Source organism: Portunus trituberculatus, chromosome 4, assembly GCF_017591435.1.
Source record: "Portunus trituberculatus isolate SZX2019 chromosome 4, ASM1759143v1, whole genome shotgun sequence".
NCBI lineage: Eukaryota > Metazoa > Arthropoda > Malacostraca > Decapoda > Portunidae > Portunus > Portunus trituberculatus.
In genome coordinates, this window is record NC_059258.1 from 5817500 (window position 1) to 5830098 (window position 12599).

Here is a 12599-nt window from a genome sequence, read left to right on the forward strand (position 1 = left end):
TGTCATTGAAATGTGCTGCTTTTTCCTTTTTTGTGTATATTTCAGCAATTAGTGTGAGACATAGAGCAGTGAAGGATATACAGGGTGTTGTCTCCTTCACACTGGTAGACCATAGTCCTCATGAAGTGTCCTTCCCTCCCACAGGTTCTGAGACAGACTGGGGTGCGGGGCGTGGCCGCGGCGGAGGCAGGGACATGGCCGACAGCTTCCGGGGTGGCGGCCGGGGTGGGTTCCCTGGCCCTGGCATACACCAGCAGCCCCGCAACTCAGGGCGGGGTGGCCGCTTCGAAGAGGAGGACAGCGGGTGGGGTCGAGGTGGGGGCGGGGGTCGGGGCTGGCCGTGGCGGGGTGGCAGGCACCCGAGGGAGGAGCGTGGTGGCGGCGTGGGTCACAGCGGGGTTTGGGGGCCACACAGGGACAACATGCTGGAGGATGAGTGGACGGGGGAGATGGACCTGCCCTTTGTGTCTGAAGAGACACTGAAGGCAGCAGCGCGGGAGGCGGAGACGCGCACCATTGAGATCGACGGCGTGCCACGCGAGATCCGCACCTATGGTGAGACAGCAGTCATCCTGCTGGACTGGAATGACCCGCGCATCCTAACCTTCGGTGAGGGCCACTGCAACATTGTGTTTGACGAGGGCAAGTTTGTGCTGCCCATGCGCATTGGTGAGGACTACAAGGAGTTCACCATTGATGGGGAGACACACCGGGTGAAGCTGGGCGTGCCCACCCAGGAGCTGATGCTGGACGGCCGTGGCTACCAGTGCTTCTACGGTGGTAAGCCCATCACAGTGCATCTGGCTGGTCAGCCACGCACGGTGTACCTGGACGGCAAGCCACCCAACGTCAACATTGGCCCCATTACCAACACAGAGTTTGTGGCGGGCAAGGTGCAGCTGGTGATCCACGCCAAGAAGGTGGTGAACCTGTTCCTGGATGCCAAGCCCCAGCGCTTCAACATTGATGGCAAGCCATTCGTGCTGCAGTTCACTGATGCGCTGCGGGCTGTTCTCATCAACAACGTCAGATTTCCCGTGGAGTTCGGTGGCCTGCCCATCGGCATCAGCGTGCGCAGCTTCCGCCGCTTCCTGCGCTTCACCTCGCTGCCACCCGGTGTGGTGCCTGGCAAGGTGCACATCCGCGGCATGGAGACAGAGGCACAGAAGAAGGCCGGCCTGCCCCCCGCACCACCTGTCCCAGACAAGTTCATGGATGGACAGAGTCGTGGTTCCCCATCCCTCGACATGGCTCGCAATGTTAACTTCCCCATGGACAAGCCTGCAGGCGCTCCCCATTTGCCAGTGAGCATGGGCCAGCCCACAGATGTGTTTGGCACCCACCAGGGGCCTGCACTGCCCATGGCACCCAACCCACCCCGCCCAGTGATGCCTGTGCCTCCCCAGCACTCTCACCCCATGCCTTCGGCTCTACCACACCCTCCTGCACCGCCCCAGATACCCACCTCGCTCACACAGATACCCCCACAGTTTCCTACACCCATACCCTCACAGGGAGCTCCCTTACCTGTCCCCATGACCCTGCCTAATGTGGCTGTGCCCAACCTGGCCCAGGCTGTCACGTCTATGGCAATGCCCGTGGCCTACAGGACCTCTCAGGTGCCCGCCACCACCTTCAAGCCCACCCAGCCCAAGCCCATAGATTTGTCGGCCCTGCTAGAGGACCTCACCCGCAAGGGTCTCATTGGCCAGAAGCCCCTGGCTCCTTCCAAGGTGCGCAAAGACAAGGAGGAGGCAGACAAGAAGAAGGAGGAGGAGGAGCAGAGGGAGAAGGATGAACTCATTCCGTTTGAGCTGATGTTTACCTCGGAGAATCTGCGCAAGTAAGTACAAGTGTGGTGCTACTATACTTGTCAAACTTTCAGACATCTTGATCCATTCTCATATAAATATAGTACAGTGGAATTCATAGTTATGTATCATTTCCACTGCTGTGTGTCACATCTTTCCTTCTTGTTCCACAGCCAGGTGCAAACATTGTCCTACCTACAAATTGCAAAAATCTGTTGTTTTTTATTCCTTTTTTTCTTGTATATGCTTACAGAAACTCCAGACATTGCTTTTGATGGTAAGAATCATTGCAAATGGCAGTGAAGGGTCAGAACATATTGTTGTTTGAGGTGATTTACTCATAGTGCCACATTTCCTCCTGACGCAGGCGTCGTTCGTGGGTGATCGAGTCACAGTACCGGGGGATGCAGTGCTCATCGTGTGGGCTGCGCTACCCACCCGAGCAGACCCTGCAGTACTCACACCACCTGGACTGGCACTTCCGACAGAACAAGAAGCAGCAGGAGTCCACCAAAAAGGCAAACACTCGCAAGTTCTATTTCTCCGTCCCGGACTGGCTGCAGTATGAGGAGATTGAGGATGTGGAGGAGAGAGGTGAGCTGGTGTGCTGAGTGACATGACTTAACCCACACCATTAAACACTTCCTTTTTTACATCAGGATTAATTTTAAAGACCACAGAGATGATGAGTTGGGTTCAACTAGTTGAGATGTAGCACTAAAATGTTGAGGGATATGGTCAGTTCCACATCTAGTGTTTACTTTCACACTGGATGCTTAGATTAATTTCCTGGAGTCTGTATATACACTAGACAGATATGAGCCAGTTTACCAACACACATACATTCACTTGCATTTTCTCAGCAGGTTTTGTCCTACACTGACAAGTAAACAGGTTAACCCGTTCAGTACGGGGATGCAATTTTACCTTGAGTTTTGGGTGTGATTAGATGATATTATTGACATTAGAAAGGGTCTGTCTATGGAGGTCAGAAGATAAATGGCTAGAACTTTCACTATTTCAATCCCCACGTAAGTTTCTGAAGCTCGATAAAATCATCAAATAGTAAGCTGAATGAATATGAAAATATGTCCTAGTACTGAAGGGGCTAAGATATGTGATATAAAAGGATGCATTATAATTGTGTTTCACCATTTGTGGCATTGTGACAGTGTGTGGTTTGTTGCAGTGCCCAGCATGTTTGAGACGGAGGGTATTGAGAACACCATGGAGGCAGAGGACGCTGAGGAGCCGAGCGTAGCTGTGTCCTCAGACTCCGCACTGGGCATCTGTCCCGCCTGCCATGACACCTTCTCCCAGTTCTTCCACCAGGAGACAGAGGAGTGGAGGTATCACAATGCCATACAGGTGGAGGGAATCAACTACCACCCCGGCTGCCACCAGGACCTCTTAAGGGTTAGTAATTAGTTTCTGATAATTATTTCTTTTATTTTTCCTCCTGTTCAAACTCCTGCCTCAATTTGCTTAGCACCAGAAATAAGCTTACTCCATGTTTTGCAGTGAATATTAATGCAAAATGTGTGTTCCTTTTGGTGTCGATCCTGCCATGCATAGACTTGGGATGAGTGTTGAGTGGTGGTGGCTGTGTGTGTGTGTGTGTGTGTGTGTGTGAGTGAATGTATGTGTTGGCCAGCTAATGTGTAGGGAGTCTTCAACACTTACTGACAAATGTAATGTTTTCTTTGCACTGTGGACGTGACCACTATCAGAAGGTAAGGGACATTCTCATTATTGAACAGCATGCATGTCAGAATGTGTCTCTATTGACTAATGAGTCATGAGAATTGTCTGATTATTATCGGTTGTAGTCTTGTGTTGACTTGTTCCTCTGATATTGATAGGCTGAGGAAGCAGAGAAAGAAGCAAAGAAAGAAGAGAAAGAAAAATCAGAGGATGTCGAGATGAAGGACGTGTCTGAGGAAAAAAAGGACGAACAGAAAGAAGAGGAAAAGCAAGACTCGGCTGATGCAAGTACAAAAGACAAAGATAAGGAAGAAGAAACTACCACAGCAGCAGCAGCAACAACAACAACAACAACAACAACAACAACAACAACAACAACAACAACAACAACAGAGAATGAGGCTGCAGGAGACAAAGAGAATAGTGTAGCTGTCAATGGAGAGGAGATGGACACAACACCAGGTAAAGCACCACATCTGCTCAGTGTGAAGTACTCTGGTCAACTGAGAATGTACCTACTGTTAAAATTTGTAGGAGGTTGCCAGCAGATCAGAGAGAGAGGGGGGGGGATGGAGAGAATACGGCATAGAGGCTAGAAGAATTGCGTTTAATAAATGAGAGCATAGATTAACGTCACCACATCTTGCAGCACCAGAGGAGACTCCACCTGCCGAGATGCAGCTTCCAATCCGCATCAAGGAAGAGCCAGTGGATGTGGAGGAAGAGACCACTGAGGGCATCACCAGTATGGTAAGGTGCACACACACACACACACACACACGGTCACTACCATTGTTTATGTCAATTAGGCAGGTAGTTTTCATGGTTGCTTTGATTTTGCTTTGTTACTTTGTGGGGTCTTGTGTTTCAAGAAGCTGGATGTAATGTGAAATGTTATGGGAAGATTTTTTTCATTTGGGATATAGTCTGTAAATATTCTCTCTCTCTCTCTCTCTCTCTCTCTCTCTCTCTCTCTCTCTCTCTCTTGGGATATTGAAAAAAAAAAAAAACACCTGTTTGCTTTGTCTTGCTTTTTGTGATTTATAGCAGATGCAATTGTCATCACACACACATACATGCACACTGATTTTGTTACACAATGCATACTGATTTGTTGTGATTCTTAAGGAGATAGTGTGGAAAGTTGACTTGATAGCAGGTTATGCAAGTGGTGGTGACTTGGAAGACACACCAACACAAAATAGATCCCTTAGCATAAATCTTTTTGTATGTGTTCCTTTGAATGAGTCAGAGATTCATGAATATTTCAGTTAGATTATACTTATTTACCTCAAGCAAGTTTCTAGTGTTTTTTTTTTTTTATCTTGCACCATCACTACTAGTTCTTGTTTTATCCCAGAGCATTGTCACCATATTCAATTTTTGTTGTTAGTAATAGTTTATGTGCCTAGTTTAAGCTTTTTAGTCATCTTGCTTCAGGCACTTCACCTTTTGATGTGTTGGTTTCTCCTCATAATTCTGGCATGCTGTACCTGCAACACATCTGTCACACACTCACCTCCCAGCCATGTACAATCAATGCTTCTCTACATTGACTGACATTGACGGTGGCATAGTGGATAAATTGGTGAGCGTGGGATTGGGCAGACGTCCTTGCATTGGTTCAAATCCCACCACATACTGCCTTGAAACTTTGCCATTTGTCAAGCGGTTTAAAGTTACCCACATGTCACCATGATACCCAGGTCCTTAGGTGGTGATATGGACCCTAATATGCCCACCACTATAAATGAAATTACCTGCACCACTAATGGGTGGAAGCTGAACACTGCTTCCAATACTCTTCAAGTATACTTACAGGTGCTATAGGCCATAATATATATATATATATATATATATATATATATATATATATATATATATATATATATATATATATATATATATATAAGAAAGGGGAAAAAGATTAGTAAATGAACTCTATACATTCACATGACTTTAATGCTTGCCCTCTTTTTGAAATTAAATTTGTTTTCTTTATCCATTAATTTTTCCAACATATCAAGGAAGTACCTATTATTTCAAACACACACACACACCATATCCCTTCACAAACCACACATTCTATCCTGCCTTTACGCAAGCCACACCATCTACAGTTTTATCTCCTTAAGTACTGCCTTCTGACCACCACCACCACCTTTCCAACACCCATCCCTTCCTCCCATCTCTCCCTGGTGTATTGCCTGTGTGTAAGCATTCCTGCCCTCACCTGTCCCTCCAGCTGTCTTCCTTCGGGGGCGTCACCATCAAGCAGGAGATCAAGGAGGAGCCGGCCGATGATGTGTTTGACTCTCTCCCCGACCCCAACTTCCACGAGACTGGCGAGGTTAATATTGTGTGGATGTGTGTCTGTTGAGGTTAAGTATGCGTGTGTGAGTGACATTTTAGGGTGTGCGAGTGAGTGAAAGCTTGTATTCACGTCAGATTAGTGTTGTTGTTGCCTCTGATTCTGATGTCACTGATTTTCATGGTTTGATGATGAGGCTGATTCTTCACTTTAACTTAGGAAAAACTCAACAAATCTGGGGAAACCTTGCAACTAACAAACTTCTTTATATAATTAGCTATATATAGTTAACTGGTAGACTTTTCCCTGTAACTCACTATATTTTCCTCTCCAACTTAAGAACCAGAAGATCTTAGAAAACATTGCTACTAATTAACTTCTCAATATAATCACTGTGGGGTTAGCTGGTGGTCTTTTTCCTGTAACTTACTATAATATTCTCCTCTTTAAGCACTCATTAGGTCTCAGAAAGGATTGCTATTAACTATCTTCAATATATAATTACTATAGGTTAGCTGGTGGTCTTTTGCATTAACTCACTATAGAAATGAAGACACAAGGGTTAGTTATCATCTCATAACACCATTAATGACTTTCCATCACGATTCAACACCGATTTCTGGCACTCACTAACTCCCAGCCCTCCCTCCCTCCGTCCCTCCACCAACATCCCCAAAAATCCACATTACTTTAGTTGGTGTGGTGTTTTAAGTTTCTCTTCAAAGATTAGTTTTGTTTGCTGTTTATGTTCAAAAGTTTAGTGGCTGGCTTGTGATTTTGATTTGTCTTTGTTTTGCTTGTAGTGGTGGGATCTTAGGCTAGAAATGTGATGAAGTGCTTCCTGCTTCTTTGATCTCTGTGGTCCACTGGATCTTTAGTGTGTTGTGAATGTATCTTGATAAGAGCAAGTTTACATGTTGCCCTGTTTCAAGACGTTTTATTCTTTTGGCTGACTCTTTTGGCCTGTTTGGAGACTGGCATCTAAGTGGGATATTTTGTTTTTGTTTCCCTAGGCCCGTTCTTCCGATCTTACATGAAAAATAGATAAATTAAGTTCGAGTTCTGAAATGGTTAAAGTGTGAATAATTAGTTGTTAGCAGGAAAGTACTTCAGTATCTTAATATTGGGTTTGTGGAATTGATTATGTCAGTAAGAATATAACAGAAATCCTCACATGTATATAGTAATGATGAGAATTGCCTTCACCTTTTGAATATTCATGACTGTTCTTCATCTGTGTAACCATAAGCCACTTGAGGGACTGAACTGCCCTGTCACTCCCTCCTCCTGCTAGTGATGTCTTTTGAAACCATACCACAAATTTGCAGCTCATTCTATTACACTTGAGGATCTGTGGCAGTCTAATTTTTAAGAGGACCAAGGCAACAGTCACTAACCACTAACTTAGAGAGTGACAAAAGGAGAACCAGAGATGTACACAAAAGGCTTTTAATTTTAACCCTTTCACTGCTAATTGTGACATCTTTCCTCAATTTTGATCATCCGAAGACATTTTGACTTCCACAGCTACCTCGAATCATTAAACTGACTAAAAGTTGTAAAATCCAAAATGCAAAATTCTCTCTGATCCCTTCTTTCTTATAGATGTTTGCAAATGATTTATGCATTACTTCCATTAATTGTTTCTTGTTGCAGTGAAGGGATTAAATATTGTAATAGGCAGTAATGAGGGATTCTTTTTTTTATTTTTATTTTATTTTTTTATGTAAGAGGGTAAATCAATGTCTGTGTTAAGAGTTCCTGGTGGGTAAGTGATGAGCAGCATTGTGTCCCAAAGAGCTTATCTAGCACTTCTCTGTCTCAGGCTTAAAAATCTGCACCAGTTATGCCCTTTATCAAATTTTCTCTTGCAGGCAAACATTCTTTATTACTGCACCTGTGTTGAAACTGCTCTCTCTTTTAACACTTGTAATGAATTTAGTAATAGTAGTTTTGAGCTTTGTATGTGTGGAATTGTTGTACACACACACACACACACACACACACACACACACACACACACACACACACACACACACACACACACACACACACACACACACGTTTATAAATTGATCAGCATAATGGATCAAGTGGATAATGAGAAACTGATCCTGAGAAAAGAATATGACATTCGAAGCACAAGATCACATAGTAAAAAACTGAGGAAGGGAAGATGTCTGAGAGATGTTAAAAAATATAGTTTTCTGCAAAGATGTGTTGAGACTTGGAACAGTTTGAGGGAAGAAGTGGCATCAGCAACGAATATGCATAGTTTTAAAGAAAAATTGGATAAGTGTAGATATGGAGACGGGGCCACACGAGCATAAAGCCCAGGCCCTGTAAAGCTACAACTAGGTAAACACACACACACACACACACACACACACACACACACACACCACTGTAACTACCACCACCTTATTATTTGACCCTGACCGCCACACCTCTCCTGCCAGTGTACGGAGGAGGCACTGCAGACCGAGGAAGGGGAGGGCAGGGCGTCGGAGGATGACATTGAGGAGATGGAGCAGCTGTGGGAGCCTTCAGTAGTGTCGGTCAATGCTGCTGAGACAGACATTGCCAGTTCCATTGACGGGAACATGGAGTTGACAAGCCCCACTGAGGTAACAACACGACCAGCCATCACCAAGATCAAGCTCAACATTTCCAAGCCCATCGTGAGCAATTCCAATAGCAGCAACGCCAATAGTGACGCCGTAAACAATAACAACAATGAAGATGACGGGGAGCGCAAGAAGAGAGGTAAGATGCATTGTGTTGTCTCTTGTCCTACTTTGTTTTTTTATTCTCCATTGACTAACATATGTTGGACTTGCTTTTGAAAGAGTGTGTTGTGTTTTATATCATATGTTGAAGAAATTTGTCATTGTTTATCATTTCATTCAGTATCATTGATTTGTTGTTTAAGATTAGGCTATTGTATTAGGCTGGACAGGGACTAGGTTTTATTATAGTAAAGTTGTAAGAGAGATAGCAATGTGTAGAGGCACCAAGGAGACACCAGAAGTCAGTGATGCGAACTCTGCTGTGTAAGTATAGGAGTGTGGCAATGTGCAGGTGAGAGACAGGCAGTGAGAGTGTGTGTATGTTTAGGGTTCCATGGAGGGCTATCATCCAGTGACAATGGTTGTTTAGTGTGGTGAGTGTCACAGCACAGCACAGCGTGATGGAGAGACTGTGTTGCATCACAAACACACCATTTGAGTCTGGAACCCTCAAGTAATGTGGTGACGATGTTAAATTTAACTGTGTACATTGGCTTGATTATGTCTTGCTTTAAAATCAACATGAACATTACACACACACACACACACACACACACACACACACACACACACACACACACACACACAGACAAGGAAGACCTGGAGCTAGTGACAGAAGCTGGAAGGACAAGAGGACATGTAAAGATGGAAAAGTGGAATGCATTGAGTGATAAAGTTGTTACAGCTCATAATGTGCATAACTTTAAAGAAAAATTGGATAAATGGAGACATGACACTATGAGCCCCGCTCGAACCCTGTACAATACAACTAGGTAAATACACACAAACACACACGCCCGGTAGCTCAGTGGTTAGAGCGCTGGCTTCACAAGCCAGAGGACCGGGGTTTGATTCCCCGGCCGGGTGGAGATATTTGGGTGTGTCTCCTTTCACGTGTAGCCCCTGTTCACCTAGCAGTGAGTAGGTACGGGATGTAAATCGAGGAGTTGTGACCTTGTTGTCCTGGTGTGTGGTGTGTACGTGGTCTCAGGCCTGTCCGAAGATCGGAAATAATGAGCTCTGAGCTCGTTCCGTAGGGTAACGTCTGGCTGTCTTGTCAGAGACTGCAGCAGATCAAACAGTGAAACACACTACCTCAGGGACTGGCAACTAAGTGGGCCTTTTGTCTTTTTACTTCACATTTTTGTTGTCATTTGCTCTAATTTCCCCTCGTACATAAAACACACACACACACACACACACACACACACACACACACACACACACACACACACACACACACACACACACACTAATTCTGCCTTCCTCTGCCAGATGCACTCAACTCCAGCAGCATAGATGAGGAAGTGGAGGAGTTTGTCCCGCCACCGTTCACTGTGGACCTGGAGCTCAAGCCAGCTTTCCGGAATGTGGAGCTGACAGAACAACCCATCCTGCAGCAGGGAGTGGAGGCATCTGGTCTGTGCTCCATCATGTGAGGCCACCAGTGTCACAGAGGGTGGACTAGTTGGTGCTGGTGGCTGGATGAGGAATATAGTGTTGGTGAGGTGGAAGGTGGAGTGCATTGTGGTTCCTGGCGTTAGTGGAGTCACTGAGTTGGTGCTGTGATTTATGTGTCTGTTGCTCTGTTGGTTTGAGAAATTTTGCATTAGGTTTGTATTTTATGGTGTGTAGTGAAGGCAACGAGTGTTCAGCGACATTACCTGAAGGTGGTTGGGAGTGTTACAGGCTGGTGAGGCGGTGAAGGGAGTGAAGGCAAGGCTGCAGCTCCCTTGGCTTCATCTGATCCTTGTCTTGGTGGCACATCAGTGTTGTGCCTACAGAGGGTAATGTTCAGTCTTGCACATCCTTCAAAATAGTAACATATCTTACAGTGGGAAATTCAGAAAAAAAAGAAAAAAAATCTCAGGTATGTTTTCTCTTATAAATATGAAGTCAAGTATAACTCAATACAATCTTTTATACTCTTGCTAAAAACATCTCTTCTTCTTCTTGAAATTTCTCTGACACTTCTTTGTCTGCTTGAGTTATGAATCAAAAGTTCTTCTTTTAACTCTTCTCATCTCACATACTTTGTAACCTGAATCACTTTCATTTATTTTGACACTGGTAAGAGCCTCCCAGCAGGCCAGCCTCCCGACCAGCCTAGACACTGCACTACTACAACTTATTCCACACTGGCCCTACCTTCCCTGGTGAGCAGGGTGGGGTGAGTGGCGGCGGGGTGGCTGTCGTCTGCCCAGATCATAATTTCTCAAGAAGGCGCCCGGAGTGTGGACACAAGGCACGGGCCGCCCCTCCTCTGGGTCGTCCAGAACACAGGATGCTGTGTGAGTGTGGCTCAAGTTTGTAAACTAGTATTAGCAGGATATATATCTAATATATATATCTAGTTTTGTATATTTGTATATGCATATTGTAAAATAAATTATATTTTCTTAGTTTCTTTCCTTCATTTCACCTGTGGCAGGATGCAGTTAATTCTGTGCATTGCTATGATAGTAGTTGATGTTTGGCATTGAGTAGTACTATTATGACAATTACATTATGCTGACCGTGTGTAAGACAACCCATTAAAGTCTGGAAATAAAGAGGTTCTTGTTTCATTCAGGCTTGCCCTCAGCATCATATTATACTCCCCATGCTGTGCCTGAAGGACACTTCTCTATGTTGTCAGGGCAAGGGTTGCTGTATTGGCTTGTAATAAATGCAGTGTTTCAACATTGTGTTTTTGTATCCTTCACTACAGCTAGGTTAAATGCAATACACTTGTCTTTATCATATTAAAAAAGGTACAGTTTTTCCCCATGATGAGAGTCATGGTGTGGAGACATTCATCTGGCTGGGCCTGAGTGGTGACAACATGGTGTGTGTCAGTGTGTCATGACTCGCTGGGCCTGAGTGACTTTTTAATATCCTGGCCAATAGCGCCTGTAGGTAACTTTAAGAGTATTGGAGGCACTGTTAAGCTTCCACCCATTAGTGGAGCAGGCAATTTTATTTATAGTGGTACCCATATTAGGTTCCATATCACCACCCAAGTGCATCTTTGGTGTAACCATCTGGCACCTGGGTATCATAGTGACATGTAGGGAACGTTAAACCACTCCACAAATGGCAAAGTTTTAAGGCCGTACTTTGTGGGATTTGAACCTACGTATGGATGTCTGCCTGATCCCATGCTCACCACCTTATCCAATACACCACTGCCTCCCTGCCTCCCTTGTGGTGGTGGTGGTGGCGGCAGGTCTGGAGCTCATGTGTGTCTGTACTACTGCCCCTGCACTGAGAGGAAACAGGAAAGCTGGATCAGTCAGGTAGCATACATACTGTATAATAGGAGCAGGTTTATAGTTATATGCTTTATTTAACTATTTATTCATTTACTATTATTTTGCCTGGAATTTTTTCATTTGTTTATTTTATTTTATTAATCTATTTGTTTTGCTTTGCATGGATCATCAATAGCTAGCTGCCCAAATGATATTCATAATATTCATTACTATTATCATTTGTAGTAGTAGTAGTAATAATAGCAGTACTATGGCTAGTAGTAGTAGTAATAACAGTACTATGGCTAGTAGTAGTAGTAATAGCAGTACTATGGCTAGTAGTAGTAGTAGTAGTAATATATGGCTATATTAGTTGTAGCCATAGCTGGCTAAAATAATGAAAAGAAAAGAATATATATTTATTATATATATATATATATATATATATATATATATATATATATATATATATATATATATATATATACAGTGGAGAATCAATACTCGAGCTTAATTAGTTGCAAATGGTTGTTCAAGTATCAAAAAGTTCTACTATTGATACCTATACATCGCAGGTAATTCGTTTTAATATTAGCAAAACCTTAACTTTATAAAGATTTCAATGTATTTTTTTTTATTTGTACATATATTGTAAGTACTTGTAATGGATAAAGTAGAAGAGGAGAGGAGGAAGGTCAGCGGACTATATATATATATATATATATATATATATATATATATATATAGTTAC

General features: G+C 43.9%; 1 protein-coding gene across 9 annotated transcripts in view; it reads left to right on the forward strand.

Annotated features, from left to right (window-relative positions):
* Nucleotides 1-11167, forward strand: part of LOC123512073 — a 41495-nt gene extending 30328 nt beyond the window's left edge. For 7 of the 9 annotated variants that reach the window (XM_045268263.1, XM_045268308.1, XM_045268283.1 and 4 more), the window contains 9 exons: nt 145-1843; nt 2179-2405; nt 3001-3227; nt 3542-3544; nt 3674-3977; nt 4165-4265; nt 5761-5865; nt 8286-8592; nt 9891-11167. In XM_045268263.1, the coding sequence (XP_045124198.1) occupies nt 145-1843; nt 2179-2405; nt 3001-3227; nt 3542-3544; nt 3674-3977; nt 4165-4265; nt 5761-5865; nt 8286-8592; nt 9891-10054 (3137 nt within the window). In that variant the 3' untranslated portion in view covers nt 10055-11167. The remainder of the gene's footprint in view (nt 1-144; nt 1844-2178; nt 2406-3000; nt 3228-3541; nt 3545-3673; nt 3978-4164; nt 4266-5760; nt 5866-8285; nt 8593-9890) is intronic. The other 2 variants (XM_045268317.1, XM_045268273.1) reach the window with 2 other exon arrangements.
* Nucleotides 11168-12599: the final 1432 nt, after the last annotated feature.